The sequence below is a fragment of the Bos mutus genome, chromosome 2, assembly GCF_027580195.1.
Source record: "Bos mutus isolate GX-2022 chromosome 2, NWIPB_WYAK_1.1, whole genome shotgun sequence".
Classification (NCBI taxonomy): Eukaryota; Metazoa; Chordata; class Mammalia; order Artiodactyla; family Bovidae; genus Bos; species Bos mutus.
This window is the reverse complement of record NC_091618.1, coordinates 16166237-16192276: the sequence shown is the minus strand read 5'-3', so window position 1 is coordinate 16192276 and position 26040 is coordinate 16166237. Positions and strand designations below refer to the sequence as shown.

Sequence of the window (26040 nt, the reverse complement as noted above, 5' to 3'; positions counted from 1 at the left end):
CGTTTCCTCTGTATTTTTATTTTGCTTAACTTTTTCTGTCTCTATGCATTTAGGTGAAATGGCTACCTATTGAGATTTTAAAATGTGACAGCGTTCCTGTACAGTCTCTGTTTACTAAGTGCCTTCAGTGGGAGAGCTGGATTTATTGTTAACAGGAGTCAACACCTTTCCCTGGGGTGTGCTGTCACCTTGGTAGGAGGTGGAGCTGGGTGGAGCCAGCTGTAAGGGCTTTCCCCTCTGTTCGGTAACCATTACTTCCTTATTGGGGGTGGGGTTGGATCTCAAGTTGATGAAGCAGAAGTCCTGGAGGTTCTGATCCAAGTGGCTCTGCTCCCTTTAAGTGTGTGTCTCCCCTCTCCCAGCACTGGCTCAGTTGCCCCAGAGGGGGTCATTGCTGGAGCAAGAAGGGCCTGTGTGGTCTCTGAACTCATGACAGGGCACAGGCTGTGGTGAGCTGGCTGCCGTCACAGATCAGAACTATCCCCATGTGCTGCCCATGTAAATGCCAGCAATGTCTGCCTTTGCCTTGCTGAGGGACACCACCCTGGTGTTACAGAGTCACCTCTGTGTCTCACAGCCAAACTCTCTTCCCACTTGTGGTAGCCTTCGCTCCTGTGTAGAGCTGCAAGGTGAATACGTGTGCCTCTGGTATTCACTTAGCTCAGGCTTAGGCACGTGCCAGTGCAGTTGTGGGAAACTTGGCAGCCACTGGGGCAGTCTTCAATCTGCCTTCTCCACCCTGCTTAGGATGCAAGCCAGCACTTGTGCACTCCTTGTGAGTGGAATCCAGGTGTCCTGCAGCTCTTCTGTTAGTCCAAATAGCTGTCCAACCAGCCAAGGAAACTTGTCTTCTCTGGCTTGGACCCCAGGACTGGGGCACCCTATATGGCTCGAAACACTCACTCCCCAGGGTGAATATCTGCCTGTCTATTCTCCCTTTTCCTCTGAATCCCCTCCCAGTGGCACAAGTCCTGACCTTATTGCTTCTCTTACCTTCCTACCCAAATCTGTGTGGATCTTTTTTACAGCCTCGGTTGTACAGGAGTCTTTCTGCCAGTTTCCAGTTAGTTTTCAGTGAGAATTGTTCCTCATGTAGATGTATCTTTGATGCGTTTGTCAGGGGGAGGTGGGTTCCATATCTTCCTCCTTTGCCATCTTGACTGATTCCCTCCCCACTTGCCCCTATTTGGTTTTAAGCTTTTCCAGCTTTGATGCCAAGCATGGGCTCTTCTGACTTATTTGTTTTCATCAGGAATTCACATGGTGTGATATTGAGAAAATCTTTAGTAAAGGATTATTTTGCCGAAAGTTTAACTTTCATTTTAGATTCAAAGTATTTGTTAACAAAAGAAACCATTTGTTGTACAAAAACATTTTCAATTTTTTTATAGATTATTGAGTTAATTTCAATATATGGGCATTAAAAGAAAAGAAATAGAAGCAATAGAGAGAAGTAATAGTGTGTACATCACCAAATTGGGACAGCAACCTACATCTAAACTTGAACAGTGCTGGGAATTTCCATGTTAACAGCAACCTGGAGTTTCAGTTGGAAAGGGGTCCTAGGAGGTGTGTCCACCCCATGGGCGAGACTTCAGATTGCAGCTTTGAGGGCTCTTGCTTATAATTCCAGGCCACAGAGTGGTATCATCATCAGTTTGCACTGCACATAAAAATAGCTGCTTTTCTTTAGCTTTTATAATGCTATTTGTTTCACCTTGTGAATCAGAAGATTTTGTTAGACCCCAGAGGGTTAGCCAGGCCCCCAGGGGCTTAAGCAATTCCAAGACCCATTCCCTTTCTTATCTTGGACTTGCTGGTAACAATTGATGTGTTTGCAAGTAGGCACATAGTCCAGGCAAGGTCCAGGCAAGCTCAGAAGTTGGTCAGAGGCCTGCTGCCCTACTTCTGAAGTCTGAACAAGACTACCTCTTCCTAACAAAGATGAGACCTGGAAGATAGATGCATTAGGGTTTTAAAGAAACAAAACTGCTAGGACATGGATATTGGAGGATATTTATTATGATGATTGGCTCATGCAGTTATGAAGGCTGAGAAGGCCCATGATCTGCTCTCTGCAAGCTAGAGACCTAGGAAAGCAGGTGGAGTATTTCAGCCTGAGATGAAGGACTGAGAACCAGCGGGGCTGAAGGCAAGAGAAAACCAGGATCCCAGCTCAAGTAATCAGACTGGAAGGGTCAAATTCTTCCTTTCTCTGCCTTTTCATTTCACTCAGGCACTCAACTTAGTATGATCCCTCCCCCTCATTTGGGAGGGTGAACTGCTTTACTGAGTCCATCAATTCGAATGCTAATTTCATCCGGAAACACTTTCACAGATGGACTCGGAAGTAATGTTTAGCCAAATTTCTGGGCACCCTAGGATCCAGTGAAATTGACAGATAAAATTAACCATTACAGTAGGTTAGATTAAAGAGTTGCATTGAAGAACCCTGAAGAGTTTTGCAAATGCTGTGCCTTCAATATATTTTGTATTTTTAAGTGAAACATGGATTAAAAAAAAAGAGATTAGTGGTTGAGAGACCTGTTAAACTGTTGTCACCTTTAGGCTTAGGCTACAACCTGAATTCACACAGTGCTAATCAAGTTGCAACGGAAGGAATCTGTTTAGGATACATTTTGAAGACTGAATAGACAAAATTTGGTAATAGAATATTCTTAATGGAGAGAAAGAAATTAGATGACTACTGTTTGCTGCCTAGAGATGATAATGATGTCATTAATCTGGATGCAGTAGAAGGCTGAAAATCTGGTTTGAAGACAATAATAACTTGAATTAGAAACATGTTGCATTCAAAGTGCTTGCCAATATTCAGCAGGAAGTTGGAAAGTTCAAGAACTGTAGAGAGAGGGGTTGGAGATGTAGATTTAAAACTTTTTAACAGAGAAGTGAGATGAGACTTAATAGAATGTTGCAAATGGTAGAAACTGAAGAGGTACAACAAAGAAGAGGAGTCAACAACAAAATCTGAGAACTGCAGAGAGAGAAGAGTGAAGAGACTGCTGTGTCCTGGATGTCAGTGGAGAAGAATGTGTAGTTCAAGGGGCTGATCAGTGGCTCCTGTTCTAGGCAGGGCCTGGAAGAGGAGTGAGACTGTACCATTGTTTTAGTGATGAGGATTTTCCTCCCTCAGAATTATGAAAGCCTTATTTCATTGTAGAGGTGAAGACAGAAGTCATATTCCAAGGGGGATTACAGAGTATGTCATGGGGAAATGGAGCTTATGAGTCTTGACCATATTTTCAAACTTTGGCGGAGATGAGAGTGAGAGAAATGGAATGGTAGCTGGTAGCTTGAAGTGTGCAGAATGAGAGCAGGGCCAGTCTTTTAATTCGAATGTATTCTGTTGGGGAGGCTGCTGTGAGAGAAAAATGAGTATGACGAAGTTCTAGAGTAGATAGATAAAAATTGGGTGAAGAACGCACATTAAGGAGGATGGGTTTTAAATCTGTAGGGATGTTTCTTCCTCTCATACAGGATGAGAGGATAGGATAGATGAAATCATAAGACAGCTTTTGTCAGCAAGAAAGAAGAGTGAGTCCGTATAGGTGTGAATTGGGAATTGAAGATATTGACTATGAATGAGAGAGTTAAGTGTCAGGTCGATACTTCCACTTCCAGTTATAGCATAGAAAATAATTTGAAACCGATCTTTCTTCTGAGAACTAGAAAAGCTCACTACTACCCTCCCTTCATCAACACAGGAAAAAAAAACACGACACTGAAAGGTATTTGAAAGGTCATAAATGAACATCTAGGAGAGAATAAAAGCTTATGTTTTGGATTGTTTGCCTCCTACAGATGTTTACTAATTTTTTTGGAGGATCAACTGAAAGACTTAGAAGCTGAGAAGCTGAGTAGTGCATATGATAATCCCTTAAGGCCAGAGTGATAAGGATTAAAATTTAGGCCCTGCTCATGTGGGAAGCGTCTATCTACAATGCGGGAGACCTGGGTTCAATCCCTGGGTCGGAAGATCCCCTGGAGAAGGAAATGGCAATCCACTCCAGTACTATTGCCTGGAAAATCCCATGGACAGAGGAGCCTGGTTGGCTACAGTTCACGGGGTCGCAAAGAGTTGGACATGACGGAGAGACTTCACTTTCACTTTCTTTCACGTGGGAATCTGCCTGCAATGCAGGGAGACCCAGGTTCAGTCCTGGGTTGGGAAGATCCCCTGGAGAAGGGAATGGCAACCCACTCCAGTATTCTTGCCTGGAGAATCCCATGGACAGAGGAGCCTGGAGGGCTGCAGTCTATGGGGTTGTAAAGAGTTGGATGTGACTGAAGTGACTTAGCACAACAGAAGATTAGATAGAGCTGGAGAGAGAATTAATGAATTGGAGAATTACTGAAGTGATTGAGGGAGACATCAAAACATTGAGAAGGTCAAAAGTGTGTGATTGGAGTCCCAAATGAGGGGTTGAGAGAGAATGGGACAGAAATGATACCGAAGGAGATTTATTTGCTGGAAGCTTTCTATTGGGTTGACTGAAAAGTTCATTTGGGTTTTTCCATAACTTCAGCCAACCCTGCATAACTGTTGAAACTTATCAAGCAGTAGATTCTCAAAACCTTACTAACACCAAGCAGAATAAAAGTAAGTTCATATCTTGGTTTATTGTAGTAAACCTATAGATAACCAAAGACAAAAAAAAAAAAAAAAAAATTCAAAAGGCACCAGAGATGGGGAGAAGGAATAGAGTATATTTTCAAAGAACCAACAAGTAGACTAATGGCTAACTTTTCAACAGACACAGTGGAAGCCAGAATGCAATGGAATGGCTGACAATCTGGAATTTTAAAACCTGAAATAATGTCCTATAAAAATAAAGATGAAATACAGATAATTCAGAATTTAGTTTTTCAGTTGTACTAGCCACTCTTTAAAATGCTCGGAAGATGTATGTGGCTAGAGGCTACTGTATTGGGCAGCACAAATAATGAAAATTTCCATCATTTCAGGAAGGATAGCAGACTGCTATTGGTATTAAAAAGATCATGAGGATATTTTAACATCCATCACCACACCCACCCCCACCCACCCCCACCCCGAAGAAAAAAGGAACCTTTAAGTGAAATTGACAAATGCCTAAAAAATGCAAATTAACAAAACTGATCTAAAAAGAAATTTAAAAATTGAAACTATTTAAAGTTAAATTTTTGGGATGTCTTTGTCTGCTTATAGTATTGGGGAATACTGTCTCCATAAAATTAATTGGGGAAATATTTCCCCTATTTTTTAGAAGAATTGGAAAAGGATTGGTATTATGTTTTCTTTCACTGTGAAGGTTCCTGGACTTTTTTAATTGAAAGATTTAAAATCACCAGTTTAATTTCTTTATTTTTTACATGTCTATTTAAAATTTCTGTTTCTTAAGTTGGCTTCAGTAATTTGTGTTTTTCTAGGAATATATGCATTTCACCTAAGTTGTCTAGTTGGCATAAATTTGCTCATTGAGTCCCTTATAATTGTTTTCATTTCTATAAAGTTAGTAGACCTGTCCCTTCTTTCATTCCTGTTTTGTGGTCAACCTATGGAGGTGGAACGGACCCCTTCCCAATTAGTAGGGTGCCTGTATTGATTGCACTCCATACATCAAGAAAGTTTGAGAGAAAATGTACTACTTACCCAGGAGACTCCTGGGCAAAGCAGGTCAGGTATAAGCATGTCTGGCCTGGCTTGAGCCAGGTGAAAGGAGTGAGTTACGCCTTTATAGTGGTTAGGGGACTGGAGATTCAAAGGTCCCATGTGCAGGCTGGGCATTTTGAAATTTGAATTTCCCCCTTGTGCCAAAAAAGGTGAGGATCAATGGATTTTCTTACCAACCTGTCCAGGATGGGTCAAAGGGGAAGGGGGAGATGAGGCTTAAGATGAGTTAGTGGTCATACATGAAAAAAATGGAGCCATATTCTTTATTACAAATCCTGAATTTGAGTTAATTTTCTTTCATTTTTTTTTTTTTTCTTCAGATTGGCTAATCTTGATTGATCTGTTTTTCCATGTCTACCTATTATTTCTTCTGTTAGCTCAAATCTGCTCTTGAGCTCTTCAAGTGAAATTTTCATTTCAGTTATTCTGTCTTTCAACTTGCAATTTACATTTAGTTCTTTTAAAAAAATAATTTGTATGTCTTTATGGATATTTTTGTTTGATGAATCATTGTCATCATGCTTTCCTTTAAAGACAGCTTCTTTTAGTTCTTTGAGCATATTTATAATAGCTGCTTTGAAGTCTTTGTTGACTGAATCTAAAAATCTAGACTCACTTAGAGATAATTTTTATTGAAACTATCCCCTGCCCCAGTGTATGGATCACACTTTCCTGTTTTTTTTTTTTTCTTTTTTGCATATCTTATAATTTTTTGTTGAAATCTGGACATTTTTGATAATATATTCTTCATTCTGATTCCTTTTCCTTCAGAGTTGAAGGTGGATGCTCTTTTGTTTAGTGGCTTGCATGGACTAATTCTATAGAGTCTGTTTTCTCCTGTAGTACGTAGCCACGCATGTGTCTGTTCAGTTCTTTCTTTCTTGTTTTTTTTTAAGCATGACTGTCTGGTAGTTGCCTCGGAGTCAGCATGTCTTAGCAGTCAGCTTATGATTAGTTAGAAGTTATGTTTTAACTCCTTGCAACAATAAGGCCCCCATCCTGTGTCAGTGGTCCTGACCAGACTTGGGAAATGTATTCAAAATTGAGGCATTATATGGCTGTGCCCTGGCTTTTGCTTTCTGTATTTGCAAGGCTCACATTCATCCAGGGATGAGCGCTCTAGGGCCCACTCATTTCTCTCCTGCATGTTTACAGTCTTTCCTGCACATAGGAGGAAAAAGTAGATTCTTAACAAGGCACCCATTGGTTGTCTTGTTGCCTGATTCTCCCTGTTAAATTTTTGGTTAGTCTATTGGTCTGGTACTTGCCCTAACTAGTATTGCAATCTCAGACTAGCTGTGATATTGGCCTTCCCTGTTTTTTTGCACCTTGAATCACTATTGATTTTGAAAATGCCCGTGGACATGGAATTCTTCTTGTTCTGCTCTAAACAAATTTAGTTCCTATGGCCATGGGCTTGCTGCCTTAGTAGGACTTCCACGTCAAGGAACTGGGAGTAGGTGTAGGATGGTGGGAGCTCCAGCCTAAACCACCACACATTCTCACTGTTGTTACTGAGATTCAGTAGATTTTCTTGAATAAACACTTCTCAATTTGTTGTAGCCTTTGGTTAGCATCTAGACCCTTAAAATGGTTGGTTTTGATGATTTTGTCCATATTTATTGTTGGGGGTATATAATATTTGTCAGACTCTTCATTCAGCCATCCTGGGAGATTCTTCTCCCTGCCTTCTCTGTGTTTCTCTGACTCATTTTTAAACATTTATATTTTATTTAAATCTTAGTTCAGAATATGTTATGAAGGAGGGATTTACTGGCTATTTATAAAAAATAATATTAAGTAGTGTTTTAGCATTACTTAACTATTTTAGTGAAAGTGAAAGTCTCTCAGCTGTGTCCCGACTCGTTGCGGGTCACATGGACTATATAGTCTACGGAATTCTCCAGGGCAGAATACTAGAGTGGGCAGCCTTTCCCTTCTCCAGGGGATCTTCCCAACCCAGGGATCAAACCCAGGTCTCCCGCCTTGCAGGCAGATTCTTTACCAGCTGAGCCACCAGGGAAGCCCAAGAATACTGGAGTGGGTAGCCTATCCCTTCTCCATTGGATCTTCCTGACCCAGAAACTGAACTGGGGTCTCCTGCATTGCAGGTGGATTCTTTACCAGCTAAGCTACCAGGGAAGGCCTTAATTATTTTACGTGTTTCCTAATTATTTGTAATGTTAATTTTCTATTTTTAAATGTGATGCTTATTATAATCCTATCTCTTTTTTTCTTTATTCCTTGAATTATATCCTCTTCATGTGTTTTTATGATCTCTCGCTTTCCATTGGCTCCATCTTAGCTTCTGAATAGGCTCAACCTTTCTTTCTTTAAACCTCTCATGACTTTATCTCCTTGAGTTTCTTTCCTTCACTACCCAGATTCATAACTTTCTTCTGTTCTTGCTACTCATAAGGCTGATGGAGACGCAGGGCTAAGGCAGGTGCGATACTCCGGGCACAAACACTTCAGGAGGCACTTCCTCTCGGAGTCCTGCAAGCATGGAGTTGGCACTTGTGTGACTTTGCCTTTATGAATATTGTATCCTACATACCTTGCTTGCCTCTCCCTAGTCCTGGTCCTGCTACTCATATTTCTCTCTAGTATATATTCATTTTAACCTGGTTTTTGTCCCAGATAGTCTTCATTTATTCAAAATTTTGAGCACTTACTCTGTATTGAACATTGGGTCTTAAGCCATCACTTCTTTCACCCAAATGCTTTCTTCATTTTCACTTTCTCAAGTCTAGTGCTTTTGCTTCCTCATTCCTACTTTTTTGTACCATGTAGCACTCTTGCCCAGTACTGCGTGTTCATCCTCATCCCAGCCCAACTTTTCAGAATGTGTAGCTATTTCCATGGCAAAACACCCTCTCTAGGAGCTGGTGGGCGGTTGGGCGGTGTATCGGTGGCATGTGTTCTGGAAGCTGGTGAGGATCAGAGAGTAACCTGTGCTTGCAGTGTGCTTGTGCTTTCAGGATAGGAGCATGCAGGTCTTCTGCAGGGGTAATGGGCTTCACGGTCGTATCACTGGGAAGGGAAGAGTGCTTGTTTGTCCACCTGCTGCTCAGTGTCTTATATTTTCGGAATCTTTCCATCTGCTTTCAGTACTTTGAAACCCAAAAGCAGACTTTGACTCTCTGCTCTGCTTAGCCGGTCTGGCTTATTCTTGCCAATGGGCTTTCCTGGTTTTTCCCATTCTTTGCTGACTTGTTTTTAGCATGGTTTCCCTGAATGACCCTGTTTTGCTTGGTGTTCTCACTGCTTGTTCATGAAAACAAAACTCGTCCAGTCATTTAAGGAATGATTATTGGGCACCTGTTCTGTCCTGGATACTATGGGAGCCAGTGGGGTTTACAGTAATGAACCCAACCAAACATTTCATATCTTCCTGAGCTAGAGAGAAAAGTTAGGTGCATATCACACCAACTGAGATATTTGCTGTGGAAAAAAGTTACAAAGGCAGCTTGCCTGTGGACTTTTGAGTTGAGATCTCTGTACCTCCATCTCACTGGACTGGCAGTACCTCCCTTGAATTTTGACCTCTTGCCTACATCTAGACTTGATAGGAAGTACCCCATTTTCAATTCTATCTCTTGTTTTTGAATTGTCTTTCTTCTGCTTGCAGCTTGCTCCAACCCCTCGCCCCACCCTAAGGCTACCATTTGTTTTCGTACCCTGGTGCAAACCCTGGTCATGAACCTGTCTTCCTTTGAAAGTTATTTTTCTCTTGTTTTCTTGTCATCAGACTATACTGGTTTTTTCCCCACTATATCTTTACTAGCTTCTTTTACATAGCTTTTACTATGTTTTCTACTTCTTCTTCCTCTTTGCATTTCCTAAGAGTTGCCCTAACCCAGATTTTGTCCTAGGCCCTCTTCTGTATCAGCTTACCCTTTTGGGGCAGTCTCTTCCATTCTAGAAAACTTTGGCATACCGTCTTTGTGCAAATGGCAGGCTAATTTATCTCTCTAAGTGATGCTCCAGTTTTCAAGTTTTTGAGGTAGAAGTGTGTAGTTCCATGTGTAGAGTATAAATAGAGGTATGTAGTGCCACATAGAGGGATGTAATACTTCACGTCGTTTATATCTCCCAGTCTCCTTACTTGAAATCTCACCCAACTGCCACCTCCTTGCTCTCTTTCAGATACGCCTGGTTGCCAAGTGGTGCTAGGCTGGCCTGTGTAAGGCCATGTTCACAGTCTCTTTGTTTCCATGTCTACAGCTGCAGCTCTAGTTCAGGCCTTCCTGTCCTCTTACCAGTCTGTTCTGGTTCTTTCCTAAGGTGCAGCTGCAGCCAGTCTCTCTGGACTCCAGATGACTCTCATTGCTCTGCCAGGTTAATCTTTCTTGAAACACAACTTTGATCTGTTGTTCTTCTCTTCCGTTCATTCACGCTTCAGAAACTTCCCTACTGCCTTTGAAAATAGGGCTGGTTTTCTAGACCTTCCAACTTGTTTTGTTTTCCTTGCCACTGCCTCCCTTCATATAGGCTGGACTCTGTCCAAATGGAATTAACGTTGCAAGAAGCTCCGTGTGTTTTTCTGTTTGCGTGTCCGTATTTCCCCCCCGCTTTTGCAGCAGCATGCATTTCTCACATTCTCAGCTCTTAAAATCTTTCCTGGCGCTCTCTCGGATTTCTGGACCTGGAGGTACTCTTCTTCCATCATACATACATATACCCATACTTTAAGAAAATAAAGTGCTTATCACTCCCCACCTGTATTACTTGTTATTTTAATATGATTTTTAAGTCTCCTTAACTTTTGTATCCCTCCTTGTGCCTAGCATAGTGCCTTGTGGAAACAGTTGTTGAATGAAGGAGTGGGTGAGCACATTTCTGAATAAAGCCAATGGGACAGCCTGGACTCTGGAAGGTGCCATTCCCTCTGCCTTGGTGCTTGTCTCAGACCATCTGTTTCTCTCCCTTCTTGAAACTTTTCGACTTTATCTCTGATTCTCTTCATGTATCTGAGTGGTACATGTACACTGAGTGGTTTGTTACTCTTGGTCTCTGTTGCTTGTTTCCTGAGTTAGTATTGATTTCGACTTAAAGAAGAATGACATCATTTTGGTGAAGGATATGTGTGGGAAATTTAGCAGAAATGGAAGCTAGTGTTCAGAATGACATCTTGATCCATTTTATTGGTAAGCAGGCTGCCCACCCGGATTTTGGAAATTTGCAAGTATAGGCTTGAAGCCTGGGCCGGTGGCCAGCAGAGAGTAGACAATGTTGTGATGACATGTTCAGTATCCAGGTGGAAGGCTGGGGTTGGGGGTGCTGGCTGCAGGGCCCCACATTCCAGTCTGCTGAGCCAGGCAGCTGCTTGTATTCCTTAGGAGTAGCCACCTGAGCTTCTAATCAGAGGACTGGTTTGAAGTGATGGCAGGTAAGAGAAGGGAAGTAGATGTCTAACTACAATATTTCATTTTTTTTTTTTGAAAGCTAGTGAATCATCCATGCATAGTTTTGGACATCTGGTTGTGGCAGTAAGTTAGGTTATGTTGCTGAACTCTAAGAAATTGATTTATTTGATTTCACAGAAGAACATCGTTTGTCTAACGTTAAATTTAGTAAATACTGCATCTCTTGAGCCCTAGTTTAGTACTTATTTCATGATAGCCTTTAGATTCTAGATCTTTATACCATCTTCAAAACCATATTCCCTCCTGCTCTTGTGCATTTTACTAGCTGAACAGGACCTCAGAATTCCTTAATTTTCACCCCATTACCCTATTTGTGGAGGTTTTTAGTAGAAGTGGTCCAAACAAGCAGGCTGTGATACCCATGAGGTTGAACGCTTTGAAAAGCAGCTCAGGACAGATGGTGTGCTTGACTAACTGCCGACCAGAAACTGACACCGGGATCCAGGGGGGGGATACCATGTTGCCTTTGCCATCCAAGTCCTACATTTCCTAGAGCACAGAGGAGGCTTCAGGTTAACTGTTTCTCAGTCACCTGTCTCTTTTTGGTTTCAGCTAGTGACACTTGAGCTGCTCAAGGCGGGAAGAATTCAGAGCAGTGGAGGCCCTGCGGGATCTGGAGAGAAGAGGTGACCTTGGAACCAGTAATGAGCCATCCTGACTACCGGGTGAACCTCCGGCCCCTGGGGACCCCCAGAGGTAGCACACGGAAAATGGAGTCTACTCTAGCAACTGGAAATAAAACTGGAATGGAGGCACAGGGCAGGTCTTAGGACTAAAGAGGGACTATAATTCTTTTGGTGATCTCTTAAATATTCTCCTGTAGGTTATTTACTTTAGAATTGTGTGGTTTCTTGTTGTCTTAATATATTGTTATATTGAGTACAGCTGTTTGATTTCCTCTAGAAAAGTGATGATCTTTTAGTAATTCCTATTTTTAAAAGTTTGTGTCTATAAACAGCAAAGCATACTGAACCCATTACTTGTTTTCTGTTCCATGTATATTGTGGTGCTGATTTAAAATTCAGGTCTCATCTGTGTACATTTTATTCATGTTTTCTTACTCAGTTTTCCTTTTTATGACTATTTTAAATCATTATCAGGGGATTTTATTCTTTTTTTGGTCTTTAATTTTTTTTTTTAAAGGTAAAATATCCCCAGTTTTAAAAATACAGAGATGTTTGAAGAAAAAGTTGATTGCTGCCTCATGTTTCTAGGTGTGTCCTCTTTGGTTGGCCCACATGGTGTTGGTGCTTCGCCAGGTGACAAAAAGTCAAAGAGCAAGACCACACGAGGGAAGAAAAAGAGCATATTTGAAACCTACATGTCCAAGGAGGATGTTTCAGAAGGCCTGAAGAGAGGAACACTTATCCAGGTGCTTAAAATATACTAGAAGGCTATTCCTTGAATATATGGAATCAGAAGTAATCAATTATTCATGAAACTGTTTATTTTTCTGTGCTGTGTGCATGAAAGAAATGATGCCATCACAGGCTCAGGGCTTTCCACTTCTTGGACCTCCAGAGTAACTAGAGGTGAGAAGTGTCACAAGGCCATCACAGAGTGCTCTGAGATTTGAGAGGAGGGAGCCATGACTTCCGTAAGGGTTGTCTAGGAGTGCTTTATTGGAAGGGGTATATTAGAGCCAGGCCGTGGACTGGTGCAGTTAAGTGAAGAGAAGGCGCTTCTCTTGGGGACCAGTGTGAGCTCCTGAGAGAGAGTGGGATATAGGGTGTGGCTGTAAGACACATTGTAGGTCAGTTTGCCTGGAGCACATGGACGCTGACTGCAGGGAATAAGGTCGAAGAGGAAACAGTTAACAGCAGCAGACAGTATTTGTTGAGAGCTTTATAGTTTGCTAAATATTTTTACAAGCTAGTTCAGCAGTTTGGCTCGGCAAACGCTGGGGTATGCACTGTGAGCCAGGAGCCGTTGTATAGGAGCACACCGCATAGGTGCTTCCAAGATGAAGGTGGGTGAGGCTGCCTTTCTGTACATTGAGCCTGTGGCCCCGTCGTGGAGCAGACATTTTTGTGGACAGATGATTTGAAGATAAAGGGTAAGTGCTCAGATAACAGTATGACCAGGGTGTATGGGAGAATGTTTGGGGAAACTGGGAAGCTGTAGCAGGTGACCCCTGCGGTGAATAGTGAAGGATGACTGTATTAAATGAGTGACGTGTGTGTGGGAGGGAGATAAGGAGAGGGCGTGACTCTAATGAAGCCGGGAACTGTGAAACAGTATGGAGCAGGACAGCTCAGGTCTTTTTAAGTGTGAAATCTGAGGCAGGTAGTCGGTAATGAGATGAACAGGCAGGCGAGGCCACATATCCTTTGAATTGAGTCTGTTTTATAAAATTCTTAGGTTAGTATACAAACATTGCCATGTGTTACTTGGCTCACTTGAAGATGTTGACTGTGTTCCATTTCTCTCATTCTGAGTGTCCGGCTTCTCTATTTGTATTTGGGGCTGGAGATCCAGCCAATTAACAGATCCTCTTATTTTCTTTTCCTTTTTTATCACCTTTTGTATTTACCTGTGGTCCAGTACATACGCTTAATATAGACTTTGAATGAAAAATTATTTTTAACAAATTAGTTGCTTTTTATGATTTCAGAGGTACCATTGGTTTTTTTTGTTTTTTTTTTAAGCATCCCTTGGTTTCTTTGATAAAGCCTCTCAGGAAAGTTAAAGCTTTAGCTGGACATTTGTTCATTCATTAATCCATTTATTTGCTGTTTATCGTTCAGCGCACACACTGCACTCCATTCCTCTGCAAGTGTCTTGGCCCTCGTCTTGTTCCATGTATGAGGACCTGTTGTGCTTTTCCAAGTCTTATCTCCTGCCCTTCTCTTCCAGGTACGCTCTGCTCCATTCACTCTGATCTTCGAAACGTCCCCAATAAAGACTCTGCTCTTTGATTGCCCTGTGACTCTCTGTACACGCTGTTCCTGATGCTGGGAATGCTCTCTCCCACTATCTTGATATAATCATGCTTGACCTTACCTAAATGTTACCTCCTCTGTGAAGCTTTACTTAAGTCTCCAACCAGAATTGGTCATTACCACTTTTCCTGAAGCCAACCTTTTTGTTTACCCTTTATTCTAAACTTATTATCATTTCTTGGCATTTGAGTTTCCTCAAACAGATTGTTCACTTCCCTGTGGTCAGGGTCATGTCTTATTCCCACAGATAGGCCCAATGACTGGCATTTGATCGATGCTTAATACATTTATATCGAATGAATATTTATTTACTAACTGAATAAAGGATCAAGGTATAGTCTTGGAAGAAGAGTGAGCAGACCCTCAGTTGTTATGACTTGGAGGAAAAATCATTTATAAAATCCATAGAGATAGGCTGAGGGAAATATTCTGCAATGGTATTATTTTTGCTCCCTCATATTAATTTTTGCTTTTGAAACAACTCTTTGCTAATATTAAAACAAAAAGCTGATCAATATAACAACTCTGGTTCCCAGGAGTTTGTAAGTGATTCCTCCTGGCCTGTGACATCATGGGACTCTGCAGCCAGAGTATCCCCTCCACAGATGAGAGCAGTTGTTCTCTGCAGATGGGAAAAGAATGGGTTCCAGATATGAGGTCACCTTGTAAAATATACAACACTGTAAATAAGGGTTTCATAGGCAGAGAAACAGTCCATCTGTGCAGGCCCTGATGGGTAAGGTAAAAAGCTAGTCAAGGAAAGATACTTGAATGCTGTGGCCTTCAAATCTTAATGCTACATCTTAATTAGATGTAAGTGTTCGTTAACTTTTGTATGCAGGCTTAAGTATATCGTGACATCCTTTGTCTTTTCCCCATCTAAAGAAAATTTTATTGAAAGACAGATATTTTTTAATAGAGTAGAATAATTATTTTATTTTCAGTGCGTTCATTGTTTTGTCACGTGTGGTGAAGAGAAGTCCACAGTGACCAAAGAAATCTCTTTCCTGTGTTTGAACTGACCGGCAACAACAGATGGTCATGTACATGTAGTTTTGAAATTTTTTTTTGGAAAATGAGTTTTCGTGTTGAAGAACATATGTCCTTTTTCTCTCCATAGGTACAGTATTTGGAAGTTATTATGTGATGTATTGGGGAAAATGAGAGTCTGGGATAGAGCAGCCTGGAAGGAGTTCCGGTTTTGGGTGATGACCAAAGTGACATGGGTATAAAGATGGTAAAATTGGTTTGTTTCATATTCCTAGGTGGTTCTTTGGCAAAAGATGGTTCAGGCTGAGCCCCCAGAGCTGCCTGAGGCATGAAGTCAAGTTTCTCCTAGGCTAAAATGTTGGTGTAAAGTTGTTATTAGACCCTGAAAGAAATCCTTGTCCAGGAAGACAGGACAGGATGTCCTGTCTCTAGGACATTCACCATTTATTAAGAGGGAAAATCAGCTAGAGAACATTTAGATGTGAGTTAAAGAGAAGAATCAGTTCAGTTCAGTTCACTTGCTCATTCGTGTCTGATTGCGACCCCATGAATCGCAGCACGCCAGGCCTCCTGGTCCATCACCAACTCCCGGAGTTCACTCAGACTCACGTCCATCGAGTCAGTGATGCCATCCAGCCATCTCATCCTCTGTTGTCCCCTTCTCCTCCTGCCCCCAATCCCTCCCAGCATCAGAGTCTTTTCCGATGAGTCAACTCTTTGCATGAGGTGGCCAAAGTACTGGAGTTTCAGCTTTAGCATCATTCCTTCCAAAGAAATCCCAGGGCTGATCTCTTTCAGAATGGACTGGTTGGATCTCCTTGCAGTCCAAGGGACTCTTCAAGAGTCTTCTCCAACACCGCAGTTCAAAAGCATCAATTCTTCAGCGCTTAGCCTTCTTCACAGTCCAACTCTCACACCCATACATGACCACAGGAAAAACCATAGCCTTGACTAGATGGACCTTTAGTTGGCAAAGTAATGTCTCTGCTTTTGAATATGCTATCTAGGTTGGTCATAACTTTTCTTCCAAGGAGTAAGCGTCTTTAAATTTCATGGCTGCAGTCACCATCTGCAGTGATTAGTGGGTTATAGTGGACTGCCCAGTCATTTAGAAGGAACAGATGATATGCATGACATTAATACTGGTGTGGTGGGAGAACTTCAACTCTGCAGACATGAATTAATAAGCTTTAACAAGTGTTTCTTGACCACCTGCTAAGTGCCAAGCATATACCAGTGAGCAAAATAGGCAATTCACTGGGGGAGACAGGCAAAAACAACTGAAGAAATAAAGAGAAAATTACAGTCTGTGTTGTGTGCTTATTAGAAAGCAAGAATAATGAGAGAGAATAACTATGGGGTGCTACTCTACATAGGGAGGTTAGGCCTCTTTGAGGAAGTGACTTGAGTTGAGATCTGAAGGGTGAGATTGAACCAGACATTTGGAGAACTAGGAAAAGAACATTATAGGCAGTGATATAAGTTAGTAGAAGAATGGCAAGTGGTGATTGTGAAAACTGATAAACATCTTTTACTATTGTGATTATGTAACTATTACTCACTTAATACCATTGTATCATGATTGGTCAACAGAAAAAATAATAGAACTCTGTATCACAGAAACTGCCATTTAATGGAAAAACCTGTAATCATTTTTAAAAATCCAGATGCATATCAGAATTATCTTGGAAGTTTTTGAAAAATACAAATGTGCAGGTATTGCTTTGTTTTCACTAGAGCTCCAGATATGTTTCTGTGAGCAGCCATGTTAAAAACAGCTGGACTATATGATGATTTTTTACTTTTATCAGTTTGTTTCACTTTTTCTATTTCATATTCAGTGCTCCTATTTCATTTAGTTTACATTTTCCAATTTCTCTGTCTCTTCATTTTTTTTTTTTTTTGATCTTCTTTCTCAAGACTTTATCAGGTTTAATACAAAAGCTTTTGTATAGCATGTACATATAAATAATATGTATACTATATATATTTTAGAAAACTTAATCAGTTTTTGCCTAACAAAAAATTATGACATTTCTATTCTGTTTGTTTGACTTAGTATGAATAGAATGCTAGATTTCTAATTAAAACAAAAAGATATGCAACGAGCAATAAAGGTTTACTGTATAGCATAGGGAATGATAGTCAATATCTTGTAATAACCCATAAAGGAAAATAATTTCAAAAATAATATATGTGCAGATGTATAACTGAATCACCTTGCTGTGTACTTGAAACATTGTAAGTCAACTATACACCAGTAAAATATATACATTAAATTAAAAAAATGAACCTATACAAGGGAACAGATTGGAAAGTAGAAACAAACCTAATCTTGAGCTGTCATTTTATCCTCACTTGAAGCCACATAATCTTGGATTTTATAAACACATAAATCAATAAATGCCTTTATTCTTTTTTTTTTTTTTAAGTATGGCAAATGGAAAAAGGCCTAGTATTTTTGAGGACTTAGAAGAAGGCCTGTTGAATATACTGAGCAAAGGGGATTATGTTGGGAATGAATGGGAGAGTTAGGTGGCTGCCAGTCCATGTAGGTTCTCTAGGCTGTGTTGGAGGGTTGGATTTTGTTTAAACAACTGATGGGGAGTCATGGAAGAGTAATAAGCAGGGGAAGGACATGGTCTATTTTATGCTTTTAAAACAACTCTCTGGCAATTGTGAGATGAATAGAGTAGAAGCTGGGAGATCACGTAAAAGGCTATCACTCTACACCAAGCAAGAAAATATGGCGATGTGAACATGGGTGGTGGCAGTGAAGTTGGAGAGAAGTGGGTGGACGTGGAGCTAGTGCTGGTATGACCTGTTGATGGGTGAATTGTGGAGGGTGAGGCAAAGGAGTCATAATGGATGACTCCGCAGTGTTTGAGTTGAGCCGCTGGATGGATGATGATGCCATTCACCAAAATAGGGTAGACTGAGGGTTGGAATGTGGTACTGGTTTTTTGGGAGAAGGGGACAGATGGCACAAACGAGTGAAGAGGGGTCTGGTGGTGGCTGTGGCAAATGGAGAGGAAGTCTGCAGTAGTTAAGACCAAGGACTCTAGAACCAGACTGCTTGGGCTTGAATGTGGTGTGCAAGCGGGCACCTCTCAGTTCAGTTCAGTCACTCAGTCATGTCCCACTCTTTGCGACTCCATGAATTGCAGCACGCCAGGCTTCCCTGTTCTTCACCAGCTCCCAGAGCTTGCTCAAACTCATGTCCATCGAGTCGGTGATGCCATCCGACCATCTCATCCTCTGTCTCCTTCTCCTCCTGCCTTCCATCTTTTCCAGCATCAGGGTCTTTTCCAATGAGTCAGTTCTTAATATCAGGTGGCCAAAGTATTGGAGCTTCAGCATCAGTCCTTCCAATGTATATTCAGAGTTGATTTCCATTAGGATTGACTGGTTTGATCTTGCTGTCCAAGGGGCTCTCAAGAGTCTTCTCCAACACGACAGTTCAAAAGCATCAATTCTTCAGTGCTCACCTTTCTTTATGGCCCAACTCTCACATCCATACAGGACTACAGGAAAAAACCATAGCTTTGACTAGATGGACCTTTGTTGGCAAAGTAATGTCTCTGCTTTTGAATATGCTGTCTAGGTTGGTCATAGCTTTTCTTCCAAGGAGTAAACACCTTTTAATTTCATGGCTGCACTCACCATCTGCAGTGATTTTGGAGCCCGCCCCCCCGCCCCCCAAAAATAAAGTCTCTCACTGTTTCAGTCATTTCCCCATCTATTTGCCATGAAGTGATGGGACCGGATGCCAGGATCTTAGTTTTCTGAGGCACGTCTCAGTGCCCCCATTTTCTCATTTTATAAAAAGAGGGTAATGGTACCTACCTCATAGGGTTGTTTTGAGGGTTAAATTAGTTGTTAGACATAAAGCCCTTAAAACAGTGTGACATGTAATAAGCCAGTATAAGTGTTATTTGCGATTGTTTTCATTGCTGTAAGAGAAGCATCTGTTATTCAATTCAGGTGGTTGCTGCCATGTGGCTGATTTTTCATGAAAATCTGGAAATACATATTTATGTGTGAAATTCCTCAGTTTTAAGCATTTTCAAACATCCTGTAAGCCAAATAAAACATGTTTGTTATTGCCAAGTTAGACTCATTAGCCCAGCTATATGGTATTTTTCTACAGTAATGTTCAGCTCCTTGGGTGTAGGCATGGAGACTCAGGCAGGTAGTTGGAGTCAACTGAGAGTGAGGTTTCATTAGCTGACTATAAGAGGAGAAGGACCCTTGGCTCAGGGTTTGCAGGGGTGATAGATAATGACAAGCCATGGCAACTCGGTAGCTGAGGAAGGAAATAAACATAGTGAGGGGAAGAGAGTGAGCTAAGAGGCAGAGCATTAGTAAATCAGGGATCTGACCAGAAGATCTGAAGATGACAGCACCAAGGTGCTGGAGCAGGAGCCAATGAATGAACTGCTAAGGATTCTGGGGATCTTGAGAGAGACTGGGCAAAAAAAGGATACTTTTAAAGTTGCAGTGGGGAAGCAAGGGGGGAAAGTTTTTCTCCTCTGGTCCTTGAGCTGTATGGGATAGGAGAGAAAAGCGGCTCCTTCTGAGAGGACTTGAAGGGAAGTGTTTCCGTGGTTTCCATGGAGGCCAGGAGGCACCAGAGCCTTCAGCAAAGAGATGGAGGATGTAGGAGCCACACATCCCAGGCCTAGGAGAGGGTTTGGGGGGGAAATGAGGGGTGAGGGTTTGGGGCAAATTAGGCAATGGTCATAAAAAGGTGGAAATGGAAGTTCTAGACTTACGAGGCAGTGAGTAAGACAAGGCGTCTGCTAGACGTCTCTTTCAGTTACAAGGCCATTTCTTGACATGCTTTGCTGACAGCGTCTTCTGTCAGGCTGTGGGGATGACTGAGGTCCTCTCTGGACTCTGCTAGAGATTCTTGTTTCTTAGTGTGGTCACTCACAGGGCGCTGTGTTCCTGAGGTGCAGTTCGTAAAGTCTGCTCCAGTCGAATTGCAAATGCTTTTCTCGAAACAGGCTTCTGTCCCTGCTTGTACACTTTTATGTATCAGGAAGTTTAGGATAGACAAGAATAGAATCTTGGGACTTCCCTGGTGGTCCAGTGACTAGGACTTCGAGGTCCCAATGCAGAGGGGCCTGCGTTCGATCCCTGGTTGGGAAACTGGATCCCACATGCCACAACTAAAGATCCTGCGTGGCGCAACTAAGACCTAGCACAACCAAATAAACAAATCTTTTAGGTCCTTATAATATTTGTTCTTTTAAATAGAGCTGAGGTATTTTATAATAACTGTGAATGGAGTATATAACCTTTAAAAATTGTAAATCACTACCTTGTACACCTGCAACTTATACAATGTTGCACATCAACTATATCTCAATTAAAAAAAAATCACACACACACAAAATCAGGCCAAGATACAGACCTGAGCAAACCTGTTTCTTTCCCCTGAACCCAGTCATGGCATCTCTGAGTGCTCTATACGTAAAGGAACTTTCAAAGCAGAAGGTATTCTTAGCTCTATGCTTTTTCATGTACTAACTATTTACTGGAAAAAAAAAAAAAAAAGAAACTTGGGTCAGAAAATGAATTTTAAAAAATCAACGAGTTTACTTTTATTTATTTGGAGTGTTTATTTCCCCTCACTAAACAGTAAGCTCTGAGGGTAGAGACCCTCTTTCCATTGTGTCCTCATCACCTAGCAAAGTGTCTGGCATGCTAGCTGTCAGTAAATAAGGAAATATTTGTTGAGTGAGTGGATGAATATATAGGATAAATGTAATAAGCTTTTTCCTCCCTCCCCCAACAAGAAACAGCTGTCCTAAAAGTGAAGTTGTAATGACATTTATAAGAAGGGACAGGCCTCTGGGGGCTTTCCCTGCCTCACTTCCCAGTCCCTCTGTCTCTTACCCTGATACAGCATGGTGGTAGAAAAGTGTTTGTCCTGTTAATCACTCTTTTTAAAAATACATATATTTAAAATTTTTTTCATTTATTTACTTTTGGCCGCAGTGTATCTTTGTTGCTGTGTGCAGGCTTTCTCTAGTTGTTGTGCGTGGACTTCGCGTGGTGGTGGCTTCTCTTGCTGCAGAGCACAGACTCTAGAGTGCTCAGTCTTGAGTAGTTGCAGCACAGGCTCAGTGGTTGCAGCTCTTGGGCTCTAGAGCACTGGCTCAGTACTTGTGGCACACGGGCTTAGTTGCCCCTGGCATGTGGGATCCTACCCATGTTCCCTGCCTTGGCAGGAGGGACTCTTAACCACTGGGCCATCAGAGAAGTCCCCTCCTAATCAGTCTTGCCTATATTTCTCTTCTGACTTATCTTCAAATTTTGCTCCTCCATCAAGGACCAAATCGGACACCATCTCTGGAGCCTTGCTTAGTATCCCCAACTAAAAGTAAGCTGTCCCCTCACTTGCAGCTTTCTTCATGTTTTACTCTATAAATAAGGACTGAGCTTGGTTCTCATTGTCTCTTCCACATTGTTTGAGGATCTTGCATGTAATCAGAATTCAATAAATAATTATTGAATTAAGGGCTGAATGAGGGTTTGTAGTAGTCTATGTGGGATTTAATAGTAGTATAAACTGTTACATGGAAATTTGTAATTTAAACATGGTGTACCAGTGAAAGAAAGAATTACTTTCTGCTTTATTTTATGCCCTCACCTATTTTTTAATTGTGTATCTTTGAGTCTTTCAATATTTTAGGGGAGAAATGTTATTTAAAACACTTTCTCAAGACTCCCTTTGAGCCTAACTCTTAGGAAAATAACTGCCTCCATCATGTGTTCCAGTGGCCTTCCAGTGCAGCTGTAAGTGGGGAGGGTTACAGCTTCCTGCAAGGGCCTAAAATACTGAACTGCTATTGAAGACAGCCCCTACCTGCACCTCTGAGCATAAACAGAAGCAGACCCTGATTTGGTGCTGGAATAACATGAAATTGAAGGCAGACTGGGTGGCCTGGCTGTTGGAGCCAGGATTCCCATTTACATTAAGAGCTGGTTCTGGACCAATTTGAATTATTGACTCATTCAGCTCTGCAGAGGGGCCCAGAGTAAAAAATATACATCCAGTATCTTGAGACTCACTATTCAACTTGGAAGTCAACCTGTATCGCTTTGAAAATTGTCACAGAAACAAGCAGTTGTGGGAAGGCCCTGTAGAATTAAAAAAAGGGCGTTGTATAGTGATGCCTAATCTCCAGGTAACCTTGTTCTTTACACTTGAAGACTAGCATATAGGGGCACAGAAAACCCCAGTAGCTGCCACTTTCCCATTCCACGCCAAGCTCTGTTGCTTCTCACCTCTGCCCGTTCACTGCAAGGTGCCAGTGTGAGCTCTCAGTGTTTGATGGAACTCTGTGGTATAGACATCAATGTGAATCATTTTATGCATTCAATGAATAGTTCTCATACATCTAACTTGTTTCCTAGATCGAACTGTTTAATTAATTTTAACTTTTTTATTGAATAATAACGTATGTATGGAAAAATCCTAAGCGTGTAACTAGTTAAATTTTCACAGACTTTATTTTATTTTTTTATTTTAAAGGGTGTTTTGAGAATTAATCCAAAGAAGTTTCATGAAGCCTTCATTCCTTCCCCGGTAAGTTCAATAACTTTATAATAAACCTAATGTCACGTTTAATTTTTTAGATGTGCTATGAAACTGAAATCATATATTCTAACTAAAAAAAGAGTAGTGAAACAGAATTGAAGATGGGCAAGGATTTGTTTCAAATTTAAATAAACAGCATTTGCCTTGGGTTGACAGCCCCTTCTGCCAGTCTTAAAAATCACACTTCAAATGAAAGGGATGGCATTTGTTACTGGCTGCAAGGCTCAGCTGAACCCTCACAGACAGCCACCACTTCTTAAAGGATTTATGGGTGTTTCCACTGGTTTAAATTTAATCTTTCTTAAACAAACATGCTATCTACTTTCAATCTACTGCATGAGCTAATCTTCAGATATGTCCAAAAATAATGTGTGATGCTTTTTTTTTTTTTTGGTTAGAGTTTCTCACTTCACTTTTCCACAGGTGATAGGACTTGGTACAAGGCTCTTTACTGCTAAGTCTTTATATGTTTTCTTAATTCATGACTCATTTGAACCTGCTGTCTCTGATTAAAGGAAGTTCACTCTGACATCTAATTAGCAGCAGGTCTCTGGGTAAGGCTTGATTGTGCAAAGCTGGGAGAGCAGTATTCTTAAATTCTTGACTTATCTTTTCCAGGATGCCATAAATAGTATAGCCATAGAAGTAGGTTTTTCACAGTGGAAGAGATTATAGGAAGAAACTTTGGCTTCTACTTGAAGAAATGGAATACATATATTTCGGTTATTGCATTTCATTTTGAGAAATGACACATTTAACGAGCATACAAGTTCAGTGGTATACTCCATAGGTATTATTATTGTTGTCGTTTTCAGTAACCAAAGACCTATTCCAAAGCTCAGTTTAGTCCTTTTTTCCCTTGCCCGTGTCCAGAAGCTAAGGATTCATGTTTGTACCTGAAGTTTAGGTCTTACACTGGGTTAGATAAGCAGTATCCCATGTGACCTTGTGCTCTCGTAGTCATCTTCTATTCCCGTGACAGAACATGGTATGTATGTACTGACCGTGGTACTTAGATGAGAGAATTGAGTGTCAGCTTTGAGGTAGTAGCTTAGCTGTGGGAGCTGTTCCATCATGCAGTGGAAGCAGAGTTACATGGGTGTTAGATTTCAGAGTTTGCTCATAAGGTAAATTCATAGTCAAGATTGATAAAAATTACCCATGAAAACCTCTTAGGAATATGCAGTGTTGGAGATAGATTAACCATTTTTCAGAAATCTAGCATAACCAGCATTTTCTCTGCATTTGAAAGAAGGATTGTTTCTTCATTGGCACACCAGTTGGAGGAGCTCAATTGTATGAGGGGCCCCAGTGTGTGAAAAACATGGATTTTTAAGCATGAGAATCACACCTGTGCAGTAAGGAGTTGGCCCTGAGACGTACCTGGTTTCAAATCACCCATCTCCCTGCATACTGACGTTTGCTCTCTTTGATTTGAACGATAAGTGAAACTACATACAGCATTTTGAAAACTTCACTGCCTGCTTTCTCTCTCTCCTGAGTACACAGTATTGAATTTCTGTAAGTTAGTCCCCTGTGAGGCCGGTTCCTGATGAATGTATGGCCTAGGACCAAAGTACAAGTGGAGGCATGAATACCTTATATTAAATACGTAAAAGTAATACACCAGACAAACAAACTGTTAAGTGAAATATGTTCCTTGTTAAATATACCTCCATGTACTTGAACTTGGGTTCAAACGTAGAGTTCTCAGACTACTTGGAGCTCCATGCTGAAAGGTGGCTGCATGGAGAGGGTCCACCTTCTGGCCTGCCCCTCTTCCCTTCCCAGTCCTGGCTCCGTGTTGCCTCTTTGCTGCTTCCTGCCTCCTCCCCCCATTCAGTGACAGCCCTTGCCCTCTAGGTGGGCATCTCACCCCACATGTCCAAGATCTCCCCATCCCCCTTAGAGATACCCACCTGTTAGCCGCCTGAGGTGTGTGTTTGGGAAGACAGACCTGGGGAAGATGCTCATATATGCCCTGGAAGTGGGCTTGGGGCTGATTACGATTCATCTGGCCTTGAAAACTCCTTACCTGATGAGGAGGGATGTGGTCAGAAGAGGGCCAGGGCAGGGGTTCTCTGAAGTGCGGGCCTACTTAGGGTCCCTTAAGTTAAATTCATGTGATTTAAATTTGCAAGTGACCTGCTGCCCCTGTTTAATCTGGCTTGTTAAAGAGAAGTCATTGATGTTTCAAGAGCTCAAGTTGTTCTACTTGAAATTGTGTTCCTGGCATGTCCTACTTAGAATTTTTTATAAAGTTGTGATATTAACACTGGCTTATTTCTATACCTCTTTTATTCTCTTATCTGGCTATTGATGGAGTAATAAAATTGTCTCAGAGGGAGGGAAAAAGTGCTAAATGACTCACCTCTAAGTAATTAAGAACCTAGCATAGGGAGCTTAGCTTGGTGCTCTGTGATGACCTGGGGTGGGGGGTGGGGTTGGGAAAGAGTGGCCCACGAGGGAGGGGATATATGTATACCTATGGCTGATTCACTTTGTTGTATAGCAGAAACTAACACAACATTGTAAAGCAGTTATACTTAAAAAAAAAAAAAAAGCCCAGTTGTAACTGATTGTAGATAGTCTGGTTTTGGACACTGGAACAATCCTGCATTCCAGTTTTGTGGGTTTTCTGGTCAGTTTCAGGTTTTAGAAGCATTATAGAAGGCAGTTGAAGGAGGAGATAATAGAGGCAGTAAATTACATGCCTCTGTAAATCCCATCACTGGTCTAGCTTTCTGAGTGTATGTAGCTCATGTCCATGTCAACTGTGAACTTGTATGAACTGGAAACATGCTCCTAGCCTCCTAGATAGGCTAGGAGGTGGGCTATGAGATCAGGGCCTGAATATTACCTGCCCTCTGCTTTACCAGGGAGAATAGAGATAGGAATTGGTAGGAGATGTGGTTTCTGCTCTGACAATAAGAAACAGAAAGTTTGCTTAATTGTAAAATGAAGGGGTAGACTAAATATTGTCTAATGTTCCTCATAACTTTAAAATTCTGAAACTTTTTGAGAAACAAAATTAGACTAGATTTGATGAAATTTACTCTTGTTGACTCTGAAAACAGCTGAGAACTTACACAGTGTCACTTTCTGTGTTAAAATTGCTACATATGTCAACAGGAACAGTGAATTGATCGTCAGGTATAAAAAAAGTACTTTGTTTTGGGAGAATATGTTTTAGGTTTATTATAATTTCTACTGATAGAAAGTTGATATTCATTTTCTTATGACAAACTCAAGATACAGAAGTCATGTCTATGTGTACCTGCTGGTGTCCTGTTGTTCTCAGTGAAAGTAAGATATAGAATTAGAATAAAATCATGTGTCTTTTTCCAAAAGACCAAGATAAACTGATGTTATTGAGATGCTTTTTTATCCTCT

General features: G+C 41.3%; 1 protein-coding gene across 5 annotated transcripts in view; it reads left to right on the top strand.

Moving 5' to 3' along the window:
* The window catches only part of DIS3L2 (DIS3 like 3'-5' exoribonuclease 2), a 356855-nt gene that overhangs the window by 34484 nt on the left and 296331 nt on the right, over positions 1–26040 (top strand). For 4 of the 5 annotated variants that reach the window (XR_011467266.1, XR_011467267.1, XM_005906404.2 and 1 more), the window contains exons 2-4: positions 11656–11799; positions 12318–12475; positions 22582–22635. Coding sequence is in view for 3 of the 5 variants with exons in the window: in XM_005906404.2 (XP_005906466.2) it covers positions 11748–11799; positions 12318–12475; positions 22582–22635 (264 nt within the window). In the remaining 2 variants the exon portion in view is untranslated. Of the gene's footprint in view, positions 1–11655; positions 11800–12317; positions 12476–22581; positions 22636–26040 lie in introns of those variants that run through there. The other variant, XM_070385160.1, reaches the window with a different exon arrangement.